This window comes from Oryzias latipes, chromosome 6 (assembly GCF_053564925.1).
Source record: "Oryzias latipes strain Hd-rR chromosome 6, Olatipes_Hd-rR_3.1".
In the NCBI taxonomy this organism is placed as follows: Eukaryota; Metazoa; Chordata; class Actinopteri; order Beloniformes; family Adrianichthyidae; genus Oryzias; species Oryzias latipes.
In genome coordinates, this window is record NC_136242.1 from 29,798,727 (window position 1) to 29,815,616 (window position 16,890).

General features: G+C 40.3%; 1 protein-coding gene and 1 long non-coding RNA gene across 2 annotated transcripts; one reads left to right on the forward strand and one right to left on the reverse strand.

Moving 5' to 3' along the window:
- The first annotated feature begins 6,751 nt into the window (after positions 1-6,751).
- On the forward strand, positions 6,752-9,634 carry LOC144992487 (uncharacterized). The gene is made up of 3 exons (XR_013656465.1): positions 6,752-6,888; positions 7,110-7,199; positions 9,497-9,634. It is a non-coding gene; the product is annotated as an uncharacterized LOC144992487 (long non-coding RNA).
- LOC101169695 (Iroquois homeobox protein 5a-like) lies at positions 6,890-14,782 on the reverse strand. Its single transcript, XM_011476392.4, has 3 exons — positions 13,355-14,782; positions 12,516-12,921; positions 6,890-10,183 (listed from the first exon to the last, which is right to left on the reverse strand). The coding sequence occupies exons 1-3, from the start codon at positions 13,580-13,582 to the stop codon at positions 9,651-9,653; spliced, it is 1,167 nt and encodes a 388-aa protein (XP_011474694.1). The 5' UTR covers positions 13,583-14,782; the 3' UTR covers positions 6,890-9,650.
- Between the last annotated feature and the right edge of the window lie 2,108 nt (positions 14,783-16,890).

Consider the following 16,890-nt stretch of genomic DNA (forward strand, 5'->3'; position numbering starts at 1 on the left):
TATAAATAATGGGTTTTTAAAGCTGTAAACACACTAAACACGATGCATGCGCCTGGGGCGTTGAGTTTCAATGTTAAGTTAATGTACAGACACGATCTGAGGTTGTAATATTTTCTGGTTAATAATTGTACCACTTTTAGCTAATAGTTCAAGCTACTTTACAGATGCGCTCTGTTTAAATATTAAATGACAAAAGAAGGCTGAATGAAATAAAAAAAAAGGAGACAACCTGGATCAGTTTATAACTTTTTTTTTTAATGGTTAACAAAAGCATCAGATCGGGACTCTGCATTAGAATCAAAATGACTATGAATCTGATTGAAGACAAGAAATTATGATCGGGACATCCCTAGTTTTTAAGCTAAGATCACACTAATGAGATAGGGGAGAAATGATTAGACCAATTATGATACAAATGGTTTGAGGGGTTAGGTTCATCATTGTGGAAGTTTCAGCTGGACACTGGTGTTTTCCTAAAAAAGAAAACCTGCAGGCTCTAAAACACAGCAATCCAATGCATCTTTTAGAAACAATGCAGTTGAAACAAATACCGCAGCAGTACCTGAACGTAGCTCAGTCTTGTGTATGTATGTCTATAAAAGCTGATGGGTAAAAATGTAAACTGTTCATCCTCCAAGGCAGTTCTAGGTTTGACCTCTAACAGGTTTGCTGAAATGCACAATCATTCAGGAAGTCCCACATTGCAAAGGCCTTGCTGCTCAATCACAAAACAAGAGTCCTGACCTTCATTTCCATATTTATAGAGAGCAGATGTGACATTCAGACGCTATGGACTGTGACCGCGCCGCAGAGGGTCAAACAATGGGGAGGGGAGGCAGAGCCGACTGCTTTGAGGATGCATTCGCAGGGGACCCCCGTGTACTTTAAGGGCCAGCGTGTTGCAGGAAGCCGCCTGCTGGTCTGCTTGCGTGCCCAGCTGTCGAGGCTGTCGGCGGGTGAGGCCGGAGGAGCAGCGTGGCAGGAGGGTTGAGTGGCATCACCATGTGACATGCCGGGGTTAGATGGCTCACGGCGAGGCCCCCTCGCCGCCTCACCAACATGCTCGCTGTCATCCGACAGCATTTAGCTTCATGTAAACACGCAGCTGGAAGCAGGAGGAGGAGGGGGGGGCTGCAGCAAGGATCCTCTCAGGGGACGTTAGACAAAGTTTGAACAGACTGGGGGCTGACAGCTATAATGAAATGTTTGTGTAAAAGGTTAGACTTCAATCCAAATACTCAGCATTTAAACACTTTTAGTCAGTCAGACTTGAGGCCTGGAGCTTTTTCTGTGTTTTTTTCTTCAGAAGCCCTCGGCATCGCTTTTTTTCTGGTTTCATTCCAGTCAGCCACAGCTCCTTCCCATCACTCCAGTCACATTTTAATCCCTTCATGTCCGAGCATGTCTAATTTTTACAACAATCTGCAAAAGTAAAGTTTTTGACTTTTTGTTAACCACACCCACATTTCTAAAATATTCATATAGTATGTCATATTGTTCCGTGCAGCTTGAGCCAACCATTCATGTATTAAACTTTAAAAATATTTTGGTAAAAAATATGCGAGCAATAAAGGAAGGCAACTTTGGCGAGGTCGCCACACTAACGCTGTTCAAAATCTACAACATCAAAATTTTTCCCAAGTAGCTTTCCTATGATGCTCAAAGAGTTATAAAGCGATAGATAAAAATCTCTGGGAGGAGTTAAGTGTGTTTTCAGACTGGGAAAACCATTTGGTCTGGACCAAGTCCACTTAATTTGGTCCGCATCGAGTCCTGAACCTTGCATTTGGTCTGTATTCAAACTGCTATCAAATGTACTTTCCTGTTCCGGGCTAAACAAAACCACGTGACTAAAGATCTCTTCAGTCATTGGTCCAGAATTATAAGGCAAAGCAACTAAAGACAGAAATTTGGGAAATCCTGCACTTTGTAATGCTTGTCAGGATAGTCCCTGATTCAAACTTTATGTTTCGCTGACCGATTTAGAACATCTGTATCGTCAGCCAAAGCACTGTTACTTCTTCCTTAGGTCTGGGGTAGTGCCAAAAAAAAAAGCTAAGAAGGTACACTAATAAGTGTTTATGACACATAGATTGTCGGGAAAACTGCATTATGTGTATCTGAGCACATTTCAATGAGTTGTTGAGTCTCATTGTTGTGGTTTTGGTTTAAGAGAATTCTGTTAAGGAGCTAAGGTAGTCCTAAGGATGATGTCACAGGAGCGCCGGGCGCGTTCCGCACAACGAGACACAGAAAAGCATGTAAGAAGCGTTTTCAACTGTTGTAAAATAAACTTTCTAACAATTAAACAGTTGGACTCGTTTATTCTGTTTGATAACATGACAATCGTTGCTTTACATTTGCCCGCGGCTCATCGATTCCTTCATTCCTACTCTGTGTACATCACATGACAACCGGCTACGGTGGCCATTTTGGTCCACTTGTTCCGCTCCGAGGACGGATTATTTTCAAACTGCGGAATCTTAGCGCGAACCGAAGATCAGTCCGATTGGGGACGAACAGAGACCAGCTTGAGAAATGGGTCAGAGACCGGTTCCTGGTCCAGGGTTGGCTTGGGTGTTTTCAAATCTGTTCCGGTTTATCGGGACAAACAAACTCTGGTTCACTTTAAGCGAACCAAATATGTCCAGTCTGAATACACCCTAACTGTGGTGATACTCCTAAAGGTGTTTTGTTTTAATTTAAGATGGCAACCTTTTCCCGAGGTCAAAGGTCAGCGAAACTGGTTGTAGACTTAAAATAGCTTGTGAGAATCGCTCAAACAAGTTTTTTTCTTTATGTTGTGAAAAAATGTGAAAATTGTCAAATTTCACACCTTACCACAAAAAGGGTTTCAGGTCCTGTGGCCATCCCATAATATTTTAAAAAAACTTCCTTTGGATATCAAAGTTTGTCTTGGTTTTATTAGTGGATTCTTGCTTTGGGCCCCATAAGAGATTTTGGCTCCATTCATTTTTGACAGTTTTGCCCACTGTGATGTCATCTTTTTTTATTATTTCTTTTATTTGGGGGTCAAAAATCCTTTTTGAAAGGAACCATGTGCGTACAAAGTTTTGTGAGTTTTTGAGTAAGTGACAGAGGTCAAATTTCTGCTCCAAGGTGCCATAAGAAAGAAAAAACAACATTTTCAGGTAAATGGAAATTTTGTTCAGAGAAGCATCCCGATCACCTGGTCTCAGCAATGGTGTGAATCCTTCAGAAGGTCTGAATTGATTGTCATTGATCGGCAGTGGGCTCTTATGTTCTAGCGTATTTCTGAAGCCTGTCTTCGCCAGCGTTTACACAGCTGGACATCAGCAGCCCGCCGCTTCAGAGCTCCTTTTGGCCTTCACACCTCAGCCGGACTTAAACTGATCAATACTTGTGGTGTCTTCCAAAACACTCTGCTGTGGAACTCACAGATTATTTATCAGTTAGTGTTTTTCTTTCCATCAGTCAATATTTCACAGTGTTGAGAAGTTCTACTGCACTTTTCTGGCTCATGATCATGTGTTTGAAGTGAAATGACAATGGGGTGCGTTTTCCTGCTTTACATAGAAAGAAAACAGCCGCAGAGACGTTCACGCCTGTCAAGAATATTTCTTTGGAAAGCTGTCAGATAAATCCACCCAGCAAAACATTCAAAGCTGTTTCAGACTGACACTCAAAGAGGAAGTACTTTCAAAATAAAACTGGAAGCATATGAGGAGGCACCAAAGAACCCACAGAACCAAAACAACCAAACTGTCAGATCAAAGCTGACAAAAGCTTTCACTCCTGAGCCATGTTGAGGCCCCCCACCCATATACTAAGGGAGCTGCAGTCCTATGGGGGTTTGACAGATCAGACTACCTGGAACATGCAAACTGTCAGCCAATAAGCAAACATGGAATCAGGGAAACGAGGAGCTGTTCTGAATGAGAACATTAGACTCCGGTAAAGTCGCTTTGATGGCAGCCGCACAGACAGTTTCCTTTCAAGAACAGGAACTCGGGGTAACCTTGGTGTCATTTCTATTTCTGTACATTAAAAAACCACAGAAGGTATCGCAACATTTATTGAAATCACAGAAGTGCATTGGTTTCATGATGTGGCAAATCTGCTCACAGTTTTTGCTGTGTTCTCTTTCCAGACGCTCCAACATCTGGGGTGACAACAACTGTGGATTAGATTAATGATAGTTTTATCTATTCTTACCGAATGTGGTCACATCTATTTAGTGGCAAAATATTTTTGAAATATCAGTAATTAATAAAATCCTTACCTTTTTAGAAAAAACAAACTAAAACTAAAGTGGTACGGTCCAATTTAGAAGGGTCCAGGCAATCCAGGTGTGGTTTCCACTCAAAGTTGGACGAGGTGAAGCTTACAACAGCAATGGAGGTCATCCAGCAACTCCATTTTTTCCACTTGGCGATTGGTCTGGGCTTCCTTCATTTATTTTGTGTTTTGTTCCATCGTGTGACTCTGTTTCTATTCCTGTCAGGTTCTATTTTCGTTGCACAAGCTCTGAATGATGTTTGAGTTCCATAATTAAGAGAGAATGAAGCCTTTCCTCTCCTGTTTCCACATCATCAGCATCACAGATTAAGGTCAGTTTGCTTAGCTCTGTTTGTCATGTCAGTTGCAGACAAAGCTACGTACCTGCAAATTCAAGATGAAAAACGACGACAACTAACGGGGGCCCAAAAACTGTCCATTTTATAAAACACCGGATGTTCCGCACCAAACCATTCCGCTCAGTGGAAACAAGCCTTTAGTCACATATTTTTTCAGGAATTCAAAATTTCTTCCCCGGCTATTTCATTCCAGCATATTTACACCCCTTATGTCTCATCTGTTACAATCTTGATCAGTGATACCGAGAAACAGGATTATTGGTCACATGACTCATCATCGCCATCTTGGATTTGACCTCAGCCTTATTGAATATTTGCACAGAAATTGGACAAGAAAGCCTGGAAAAAAGAGGCATACTTTGTACTTTTGATCTGACTCAAACCCAGTGGAGCTTTGCAGCTTTGCAGTTCTTCAATTGACCACTGGAGGTTGGTTGCAAAAGTAGGTCAATTGTTGTTTTCCCCACGTTTAATAGTTTTAACACAAAAAAACGTTAAAACCTTTCAGTGGCAACAGTTAGATTTGTTGACACTGGTTTGCTTTTGCTTTTATCTTTTGTTTTTATGTTTTTATGACAAATATTTAGACTTTTAACCCTAAATTGTTTAGACCTTTTAGTATTGATTGTTTTGGTTATATTTGTATATTATATTTATTTATATATATTAACATTTCTTGGTTTTTCATGAACAGCGTCTTGTTTGACTGCAGTCATTTTAAGACACCATATAATTAAATAACAAATAAACAAATAATAATAATAATAATAATAATAATAATAATAATGAAGGATAAAGGCTTACAACTACCATTTTTACGAGCTTGATTTTTTAAATCTTTATTAAATAAACATTGGTTTGAACATCAGAAACTTTTGTAACTCCTTTCACTTGTAAACTCAGTTATACTAGTTAGTGTACTAACTTTCGTTAATATTTGTTTTCACTTATGATTGTTGTTTTTAGCGCTATAATAGGATAAACATTAAATAAAGGAAAGACGTGTTTTATGAAAAAGGAAAATATAATATTGCTGTTGAAATGTGCTTTATTTAGTATTTGTAGCAGCTTTTCTTTTGTTTGGAACAACAAAAAGAAAAAAATAATGATTCTGATTATAAATTAATGAAACAATGGTGCTCAAATTTAGGATAAATCTGTGGAATTCTATTCTGTTCTATTCATTTTATTTTTAACTTGAAATATTTGCTGCAGTTCTTACATTTTATGTGTACCACTAAATAATGATCTATTTGAATTGTAACTCTAACATATGTTGGAAACTGGGGAGTTCTGTAAGACAAAAAAGGAAAATAAAATTACATTTAAGGGAACTCCAGTAAATTTGACTAAGATTTGAAAAACCCGTCAAATTTTTAAAAGTAAGCATCAATTTTTCTCACTGACCTTATACTGATTGTGTCCAACCAATCAGACAACTTTGTACATCAGACTTTTTAGTCTAAATTTAATGTTTTTTGCAAATTTAGCAAAAATAATAACAGGAATAATTTGTATTAAATTCATATTTTATGGAATAATTTTACCTGTCTGGTATAATATGCATTTTAATATGCATTCATTTTAACTTGATTGCTACGCCATTTAAAGCTGAAACTGTTATCAATTATTACAATTTCCGTTTTAAATGGCATAGCACATTTGGTTTTTCATATCATAGTGAATGAAATTTTTTATCTTTTTATGTTTTATACTCAGAATGAGTTTGGACTAATCTCCAGGCTTTGTTAATCATAAGAAGAGACTTCTGGTTTTTTGTGTGAGGCGCCGCAGTTTCAGAACTGAAAACTTGGGAAAGTCCTCTTTTAACCCTTGTGCTATCCTATGACCCCTCCCTTACATTGAGGTGTTATTCCTACCATCACAAAGGTGGATAAAGGTGAAGAGGTTTTCATGTAATCCATGGACACCAGTGAAGATCACAAATCATTGAAGAAAAAAGGTTCAGCGCACTGTCTAGTGGGTCTAGATGACCCAACTCCCAATGTTAAAGTGCCTAGGATAGCACAAGGGTTACAATAAAGAAAAAACAAATTCAGGCTCAAAAATACTAGTATTCCTTACATCCATCTTACCTTACAATTGGTTTTCTGAAAAAAAAACTTCAAGTACAGCGCATTACTTATCTGTACTTTTTTTAATCTCTTATTGTGGAGAAAAATAATTTTTTTGTATTGTTTTTCAGGATCCTGAAACGTGAAATCTTTGTAAAATTAAGACTTCAGTGACACAACTTGCAGATTTGAACGTAAGTTTTCAGAAAACCTCACTGAATTTAATGTACAAGGGAAAAAAACACATTGACATTATTCAGTAAAAGGGTGAACGTTCAATGTTTCCTGTGAAAAACAAACTGATGAGCAACTTTTTCACTCGCTCCTTTTCAGAATAAAAGAACAACAATCATGAAAAAAAACTTTTTTTTTTTTTACCTGATAGCACCATTCTGAAATGATATCATGTCTGCAGCATCAGAGGGAACCGGGCTAATCAGAGACGAGCAGAGCCAGTTTTGACATCAAGAAAGTCTGCAGAAGTGCCAGAGAACCATCTAGTATCGTAAGTTAAACATGTTAGAATGCAGATAGGGTTCCTCGGGATTCTGCTCTCAGACCTTCATAGTTTTGTCTTATTTTTAGCAGCCATCATTGCTGTTTGTTGCTGCTGTTTCCACAAATGCTCAATTATGACAGAAATCGCGTCTTCAGCACAGTTTGATGTTTCTGTGATATTTGAGGTCAGATTTAAGGAGAGCTAACCAAGACTTCATAAAAATAAACCAAGACTTCTGATTTCATTTAATTCTATGTTAAGCACTTTGGTTGCCTCTGCTTTTATAAGTGCTGTACAAATAATAAATTAATTGATTGATTTGATACAAATTATTATAAAAATGTCAAAATACATGATTAACGTGCAGAGTAATGAACATCCATACATTCAGGAAAACATTTAAATACATATCTTTTCAGTGATATATTTGTTTATTCATTTTTATGGTGTCATTGTTAGTCCTCCATATGGTTTAGTTTAATAATAATTCAATAAAGCCGTGAAAAAACAAAATCAGCACCTCAATTTTTGATGGAAATGTTACCTTTTGTTGTTTTAATCCATTTTTCTCTTTAACACATTAAGCTTCAGATCTTTACTAATAAGCTTTCAACACAATATGATGTGAATGGATGGATGGATGGAAGGGTGAAAAAAAATGTTCATGAATAAATTAATTGTTAGAACATAATTTCTAAATTAATTTAAACGTTTAAAATGTAAAGTTGGAAATTTTGATATCAAACCTACATAGTTAGTCTTTTGTGGGGGGTCAGAACAGCCTGACCCGGTCTGTTCTGACCCGGTTGGTTCTGTTCTGAACCAGTCTGTGGTTTTCCTAACAAATATGAATTTTTTAACAAAAAAAGAAACAAAAATTCGGCTTCACAAGAGATCAACAGAAATCCAGAGGAAGATGTCCTGACATCCGTTGTTCTGCAGGAGGGTTTGAGGGAACTTAACCTAACTGGTACCAAAACTGTTTAAAGACTCATTCAGCTGAAAATGGTGTTTTCTGTGTTTTTAACATGTTCTTGTAGCGTTTTTCTGACGAGGGAGGACACACATGGAGAAAATTAAGCCTAAGATTGCATTTTTAAGTATTTCTTTATTCAAATCGGCGTGAATCCGGAGCAGACGGGGGGGGGGAAATGCAGTTTGAAAAAAAAAAGTTAATTATTTTTTGTAGAAGATGCACTACTCTTACTACAAGCGCCCTGCTCCAATCTACAACAGGAAGGGGAAGTGGGGGCGGGGTTGCTCCGGTGACTAATCAAACAAATTTGTGTGAGCAGTTGGCTCTGTTTACATAATGCGTGCGTGCATGTGCACTAATGCAGAGTTGGAGATTGGTCAAAGTAAGATGAAGAGAATGGACGTGGACGAATACGTAGGGTCATTCCGCAACTGGAGATATTCAGATTATTTTTAAAACAAAAGCAAAAAACTTTTCCGTTAAATGCAAGTTATGTCCTGCAGATGAACTGCTTTCCACTGCACTAGTGCCAATGAGCAACCTGTCTATACACTATGTAGGCTACTATATAATGTAAACTTTCTCATGTTCGTGTGGTGAAATTAATGAGGTGGTGCTAAAAAAACCTGATTGCTCTTGTGTCACCTACATGTTTTTATTTTAATGATTTCACAAGAGTATCTATCAAGTGGTGAATTACTTTTTAAATTGAGGAATGAGTAAAGTAATTAAATATCCAACACTGAAAACGACAGTCTTTAAAAATGATTTTGGCTAAAAACGGCATGATCATTAATAAGAGACCACTGGAAACCCTTTTGAAATAGATCGGAAGATGATCAGAGTGACACTCTAAGATTAAAAAAACTAAAGCCGTGAAACCAAAATCAGCAAAGTTTGCTTTTTAGATGAAAACTTTTAATGTCAACCTTCATTTGTCTGTTTTTGAAAGCTCAAACGTCCAGAATGACTTTGGCATTCCCCTGACCTCAGCGATGATGAAGACACGTGGCTTTGGACGTTAAATCCCGAGGGTTTCTCCAAACATTCTGAATTTATGATGACTCGATGGGATCTTTAGTATTTCAGCCTGAACTTTAAAAAAGTTTAGAATTGATTTAATTATTTTAAAACAAACAGAAAAACAGTTTTGCCCTAAAAAAAAAGAACAAGAAAATTGATCCTTTCCTTTTATGAATTGATACTGCATTTGGGTGAAAACCAAGCATCTCAGAACCTAATGGAATGGGTCAGAACAGAACAGGGACTCTTGTTAGTTCTGTTTTGCCGGGTCAAAGTGCCTCCTCCAGAGGATCTGTCTTGACAGGTTGGGCCTTGCCGAGGACCAGCCAGGCCGCTGACAGGCCCTGAGGACCCTGAGGTCCAGAAACCTCCTTAGTGATGCCGAGATCATCAGAGCTTCTGCAGGACCTCCTGCAGATCCGGGTAAGTCCGATCAGTTTTGGACTTGTGGGGCCGACTCACACATTCATCATGCCTCGTTGGAGTTTGTTCTGCTCCAACTGGTTGTGGCTGCGTGGTTTACAGTCCTGAACAGCACCCCCCCTCCTCTCCAGCATCCTCTGCTGCGGTCCAGTTAACAGAAGGTGGGGGCTGCTGGGCATGTGGGGGGAGAACCCGGGAAGGAAGCGGTGGGTGTAGTAAACGTTTCGAGGTAAACCAGGACTATAGGAGAACAGAGTCCGTCCCACCCCCCCACCTTGAAACGAGTCTCTCCTACTGTCTGGAGACATGGCGATCTCAGCCAGGGACCACAGTTTGGGTTTGGGAGGGGAGTCTGACACTTGGGTGGTACTGCAGGACTCCACCTTCTCCTTAGATGGCGAGTTCAACATCAGCATGCTCTCCGAGTCTGAGGGGGGGGCTTCAGACACAGAGGAGAGGTCCAGGTCCCGGTCCCCAGAGTCCACAACACAAGAAACTCGATCCGGCTCGCTGTCGGCACCATTCAACATAAACCTGCAGGACCCGGAGGCAGAGCGGTGCCGAGGGGCTGCAAAGAGGAAATAACGGGTCAGTACAGAACCAGCCAGAGCGGAACAGCCTATAGGCATTTATTACGTGGGAACTTTTTTACCCTGTAAAAAACACAAAACATATTTTACATGAAAGCAAACAAAAAGAGGCGGAGCTGCTGGTCATTTCTAATCATATCAATGACTTTTATAAGTAACATAATCTGCATATATTTTGGAGACTTCATTGCCATGTTGATTTCTAAAAGTTATTTTTTACAAAATAATTTAAGTAATTCATCTTTGTCATGTGTTTCAAATTGATTCAAAAATATTTCCTAATGTGACATAATTTTGCACATGTTTTTAACTTTTGATACTTCATGAAATTTTGCTATGAAAATTCCTGAAACAATGTTTTGTCTATTTTACTGATATAGTATTCTATTTTAATCATATGAATGACTTTTATAAGTAACATAATCTGCATATATTTTATATAACTGATCTGCATTTGCAATGTTGATTTCTGAAATAGTTATTTTTTACAAAATGATTTAAGTAATTCATCTTTGTCATGTGCTTTATTGATACTTCAGGATTCTTAATTCTGTCTGATTAAAGTTAGGAACCGGATAATGATAAATCATGTAATAAAATGGTTACGGTATAACGGGATGGGATTATATAAGTTTGCTTCCTTCCACTCCCTTTCAAGCAATATATATTAATATGCCTAATTATCCTAAGTTTCATTAGTTACTGTGTGAATGTATAACTGATGACTATATTGCTTTTGTGTATCATTTCTATTTGATTGCTTGAAATAAACCATTTCAAATCAAAATCAAAAAAATGTGACTTTTAAAAGATAAACCCATGGATTTTGATTATTGTTTATATATTTTTTTGAGTTTTTCCTTACCTCGAAGGAGGGTCTAAGGGCAGGGATGCCAGTTTAGTTTAGTCAGTTTGTTAGTTCTATTTAGTATTTTCCTATTGAATTCTATGTATTCATAATCATTTGGATTCTATTTTTTACATTTTCAATTACGGATACCAAGCCCATCGAGGTGACTGTTGTTGACATGAATTGAATTGAATTGAATATTTACATTCCCTAAGCTTTTTTAGGGAGTTGATTATTTCAAAAATATTGATATTTGTTGTTCAGTTCATCCATTGATAAACAATAACAGGAAGTAATATTTGCAGATGTGCATTCTGAAGTGAAGATCTCTAAATCCTATGCTCATCAGATGTTTGCTTAGACTGAACCATTTTGAAAACATGGCTGTCACGGTGAGGGGGGCTCGAGAGCTAGTAGGACCCAGACGCAGAGACGGGAGGCAAACGGGTTCAGGATGTGGCGAGGCGGGAAACATGGAACATGGCATGAAAGGATGAAGACATTAATGGACCAGCACAAGAGGAAGGCAGAGACAAGACTTATATACAGACAGGGCAGACAAGACACAGGTGAACATGATCAGGACAGATTGGGAAAAAGGAAGTAAAACTCAAAAACATGACAAGACAGGAAACCTTTTAAAATAAAACAGGAAACAGAACTCAAACATGACAGAAGATATAAAGGAAAAACCAATCCAAAAAAAACCTAAACCATGACAATGGCTGATCCATTCTGATCCGTTTCCATTCAAACATCTGGGAGCAGCAACACCTGTCTGCTCCAAGTGTCTCCATTATGAGTTCCTGCTTTTAGATTTTCACTTGCTCGTTTGTGACTGTTGTAAAGATTTTTAGTCTGCTGTGACGGCTGGTTCTGGTCCAAGCAACGGGTGAGCGGAGGTTCATGAAGTTGCTTGACAGTGCCAGGTTCTCACCCGGTTGTCAGACTTTCCAGAGATTCTGATCTTGTGCATCAAGAAGTTTGGTCTTGCTGCAAACACAAACTCAGAACCTCATCCAGACTCGAAGAACTGGTTCAGTTTTCTCCTCAGCTTGCACACATCACAGTGTTTCTAGTTCTGGAGTTCTGACTCGAAGAGGTTCCTCATGAGCTGAGTTTCCTGAAGCGTATTTATTGGATCGAATCAGAACCAAAAATCTTGTCCTAGTTGGACATTTGGTTCTGCTGACGTCAAAGTCATTAGTCCAATGAATTTGAACTCACGACCTTTCAGTCACAGGGCAGACACTCCACCACAAGGCCACTGAGTTGGTGTCTGAAGCCCGATCACATCTGTAGCTCCGCTTTCTTCCTTTTTGAAACCAGTGCCCTGCAGTCCAGGAGAACTTGAATACACCACAACACAACTCTTCATGTCTCTTATAGCTGCCGAAAAAATGTATCCATTTATGAGGCACCCCTACCATCCTAAAAAAACAACAAAAACACGCACTCACTTGTGTTCCTGCCCTGCTCAGTTTCCTCTTCCCTCATCTTGATCTTCTCCTCTTCCTCACCGTGGAGCTCCAGCTCCAGGTTTTCCTCATCCTCCTCGTCCTCGCTCCTGTTGCGGGGCGTCCAGGTCATCTTGTTCTCCTTCTTCAGCCTGCGCCGGGCGTTGGCGAACCAGGTGGACACCTGCGTCAGCGTCATCTTGGTGATGATGGCCAGCATGATCTTTTCCCCCTTGGTGGGGTACGGGTTCTTTCGGTGCTCATTCAGCCAGGCTTTCAGCGTAGCCGTGGCGTCCCTTGTGGCATTTTTCCTGTAGGCAGAGTCTCCGTACGGAAAGGCCCCCAGGGGTCCAAATGGATGGAAGTCTAATGATCCGGAGACACCCGCAGATGGGTCAAAGGCCGGACTCTGGAACAGGAAAACACAGGTCACCGTGGAAGCTGTGTTCTGCCTTACGCTGATGTTCTCCTTGGCTGTTTGCCGGCAGAGAGCAGATTATTTATCTGAGCAAAGAATCACACAAACAACTTCTAATTAGACTCAGAGCACAGATGCTGCGGGCTTTAAGCTCCATCTGACCCCCAGATGTGGAGGTGATTCTCTGCAAAAACAGTGAACAATAAAAAAAAAGACAGAAAAAGATAAAACTAGGGTAGTGTGATGCTTTTAATAATAATAATAATAATAATAATAACAACAACTCTATGAATCTGACAGGAGTCTGTCACACTTATATTCAATTTATTATCTCCCGTTACGCACTAGTAACTTAGACGGATAATTACACACAAACCAGAGAACCAGAGCAGCAGGTCCCGCAGCTCTGCGGGCAGATACTCACCAGAAACGGGCTGAGACTTGCAGCAGCCTGCTGCTCCACTCCGTATTGGAGCTGAGGGCTGAACTCGGGAGGCGCCGCGGAGCCGGGGTACGGAGCGAAAGCGGAGCCCGAAGAGGAGCGGCTGAGCTGCTCCGTCCTCCGTCCGAGCAGGAGCCCCGGGCTGAGGGCCGGGCAAGCGGGCAGAGCCAAGGAGGCAGGCTGGAACAGGAAACCCTGAGGATAAGCCATAACGGGTGGCGTGCGGAGCAGGACTATAGTTTACGCTCAGGTCAGTTCACACGGAGCGCGTGACTCCGGGAGGGTTGAAAAGCATGGCAAGTGTCTGCGCGCGCGCGGCCGGCGTGGCTGCCGCGGGTCTCCTCTCCAGAACCCGCGGACACACTGAAGACCCGGACAGGCAGAAGAGCGGAGCTCCTCCTCCAAAACACGGACCTCCTTCAGCTCCACTCCACCTGTCACCGCCGGGCGCGCGCTCAGACGCACGGACTTGAGGCACGGCCAGTCCTACAGGTTGAAACACCTTAAATATTTAGCTTTAATCAATGTAAATCAATCCGGATTGGTGCTGCAGAGGTTCGGAAGTTCAGTGTTTTCTTCCTTACAGTAAAAAGCAGACCCGAAAGACTGTTGTTCTCACTGAAGAAGAAAAATCCACTTTTTAAGTAACTGTACAGATGTGCACGCGCCCAACATCCAACACAAAACAAACAAAAAAAGTGAAAGCGTCGAGATTTTAGGTGAGCGGGTCAACGTTTGTTCCTCCTCTCTCTCCAAAAAGCTTTGATAAACCAGAGGTTCAGCAGAACATCAGGCATCTGTGCAAAACGTCACGTCTCCAGGAATCCGTGTGGATGGAGAGTTTGATTCCTGCTACTGTCGCTCACTGTCTGTGAGCCTCTGAGCAAAATCCTACAGCTGCGTTTGTCAAAGGCTGACTGAAGGTTGCATTGAAAATGTTCTTTCAGAACCATGAACACAACGTTTTTTGTACAGTTTGTGCTTTTGGCTGCAGCTGTTTTGTTTCTACATTTTGTGCGTGACAAAGCGTGACAACTTTCTTCAGACAGAAGATCAGCAGGGATGTACACACAACTTTCTGAGAACATGTTCTTGATTTCAAACCTGTAAACATTTAAGGAACACTGATGAAGGACGCTCTTCCAACAGTTCCCCTGCAGAACTTCATCTGAGGAACCGTCTGCTGGTGGGAGGCAGTGGCGGTTCTACACTAACTTACTCCCTGGGCGAGTAACCCCACCAGCGCCCCCCCCCCCCCCCCCCCCACACACACACACATATACAATATTTGACAACATCCTGTTGTGTTCCCTATCTTCTATTTAGCCATTTTACTCAAAAAAATGCACGAATTTTCTAGACTCATATTACAGGGGGGTCAAACTCAGTCACACAGGGGCCTAAGTTAAAAACACGCTTAAGGTTTTGGGCCGAAGAAGATAAACATTTACTGAACACGCTAAAGCTAAACTTTTAAACCTTTTAAACTGAACTTTTTGAACATAAATATTGATAAAAACAGGAACATTAATCCAGTATAACTCAAGTTAAACCTTAAATAACTTGTAATATTTTGTTCTCCATAGAAATATGTTCTGTCAAAATTATACAAATATGAACATGCTGCAGGACAAAACAAAGAAAGCCTGGAAATATTAATAAGAAATTACATATCAAATAATTTTTAGCAATAATTTCTTAATGTGTGACGTCCTGTGTGTGTCTTTGTGAAACATATCAGAGGGATTAGATCTAAAAAATAAAACTTATTGTGATTAATATGTTTAGGTCTTATAAAACATTAAAGACTAAATCTTAGAACTCATCAGTGGGATTACTCCAAAAATATTTGGCATTTCCCTAAATTTGTGCAACACCAACAGTAGAAATCCTCCAAAAAAACTCAATCCATAAAAAATGGTCTGCGCTCATCCCCCCTCCCCCCCTTCCCCTTTCCTCTGACACACGTGGCTCCGTCTCTATGACGGGAGGCGCAGCTGCGGCTCAGAGTTGATTGTCAGATAGAAAAAGACTCCCCTCACACCTGTTAGTGTGATTCAGCCAGCCACCGGAGAATTGCGCTCCCCTCTCGAGTTTTTTGACTTATGTTCCAAAGACTACCGCAAAGAGGTGTGGCCGCAAGCGTCTTGCAGCAGAGGGCGGTGGTCACGTGCGCATCGGGTCTGCTGTGTCGGAGCAAAGAATTGTGGGAAATAATCCCCATTGCCTGCTTTTGTCGAAATTGGGTTGAGCACGAATGTTTGTTATGCCTAAATCCTTTTCATGTGCCTGTTTTACGTTGTTTCACTCTGAATTATTCTTTTTTTTTTTTTTTTTTTTTTTTGCACCATAAGTGTGAAGAGGAAATAGGAGGAAGACATTATTAAGAGTCTGATGTGTCAAAATAAAAGTATTAAGTGTCGGCTACTGAAGCAATTTCAACTTAAAAGTTTCAAGCTACCTCGTTGAATACAGTATGTACCACATTACCACATTACGCATCGGGCACGGCAAATGCCACCCCCTATGCAGTGCCGCCCTGGGCGACCGCCCACATCGCCCATATCAAAAACCGCAACTGGTGGGAGGTGAATTGTAGTACCACCTGCTGTGAAGCTGAGAACAGAACTGGGATTGATGAGACCCAATCTGATCCAACTCTCTGTCAGTGAAACCTCTGCACTGCTGGTTTGAGTTTTGCATCTTCTTTTGAGACGCAACCTCATAGAACCGCACACAGAAACCGAGAAGGGGAAGAACCTGGAAGAATGAAAAAAGAAAAATGCACATAAACCAACCTGACCAAACAAACAGGAGGTTAGAGTATGCTGATTGTGTAGAGGAAAGAAAAACCACAAACGCAAAACTGAATGACATCAGACACTGAAGGTGTGAAAAGACAAAGTCACAAATGTTTGCTTTTTTTTTAGAAGACCGAAGAATTAGACGATTTAAATTCAGAAGATTTTTTGGTGAAATCAAAAAGTTGTTTGAGTTTTCCCGGCATCTAGAACAAAGTTAGACAAACCAATTTTATGAGTTTGTTTTTGTGACTTTGCTCTCACAACAGCTGCTCACAAAGATGCTGTGTGAGCTCCTCAGTGCAGACAAGCCTGGGGTCAACCACAAGATACAGTAGATGAAGCTACAGATAAAGTCTGAACAGGGAAGAAAATCTCCACGACTTGTAAGAGTTTTGGTTCTTGCAGTACTTTGAAGAATCCCCGTGGAAGAGGAAGTCAACAGATTTGTTTGTGCTTCAAAAACCATAAAACACGTTTTTCTATCCTGATAATCATTCTTTGACAACTTATGAAAAACAAACTTTCCATCCCAGAAAAGAAATCAGCTGAAAATATGGGAATGTTCATAATCAGACTCTATTTTGATCATTTTTCGACGAAACATTTTAGGAACACATTTGCTGTGGAGAACCCTGAACATTCAAAATATTTTTCATTTCTTTATTGATCAAGGAGAAACAGTCATTACGCCTGTCACTTAAAAGTCCATTTTAC

Excerpts from the sequence above, each read along its gene's own strand:
- LOC101169695 (XM_011476392.4), bottom strand. The coding sequence starts at position 13,582 with ATGGCTTATCCTCAGGGTTTCCTGTTCCAGCCTGCCTCCTTGGCTCTG. Across the intron at positions 12,922-13,354 it reads CAAGTCTCAGCCCGTTTCTG|AGTCCGGCCTTTGACCCATC; the intron begins GTGAGTATCTGC and ends TTCCTGTTCCAG. Across the intron at positions 10,184-12,515 it reads TGAGCAGGGCAGGAACACAA|CCCCTCGGCACCGCTCTGCC; the intron begins GTGAGTGCGTGT and ends TCCTCTTTGCAG.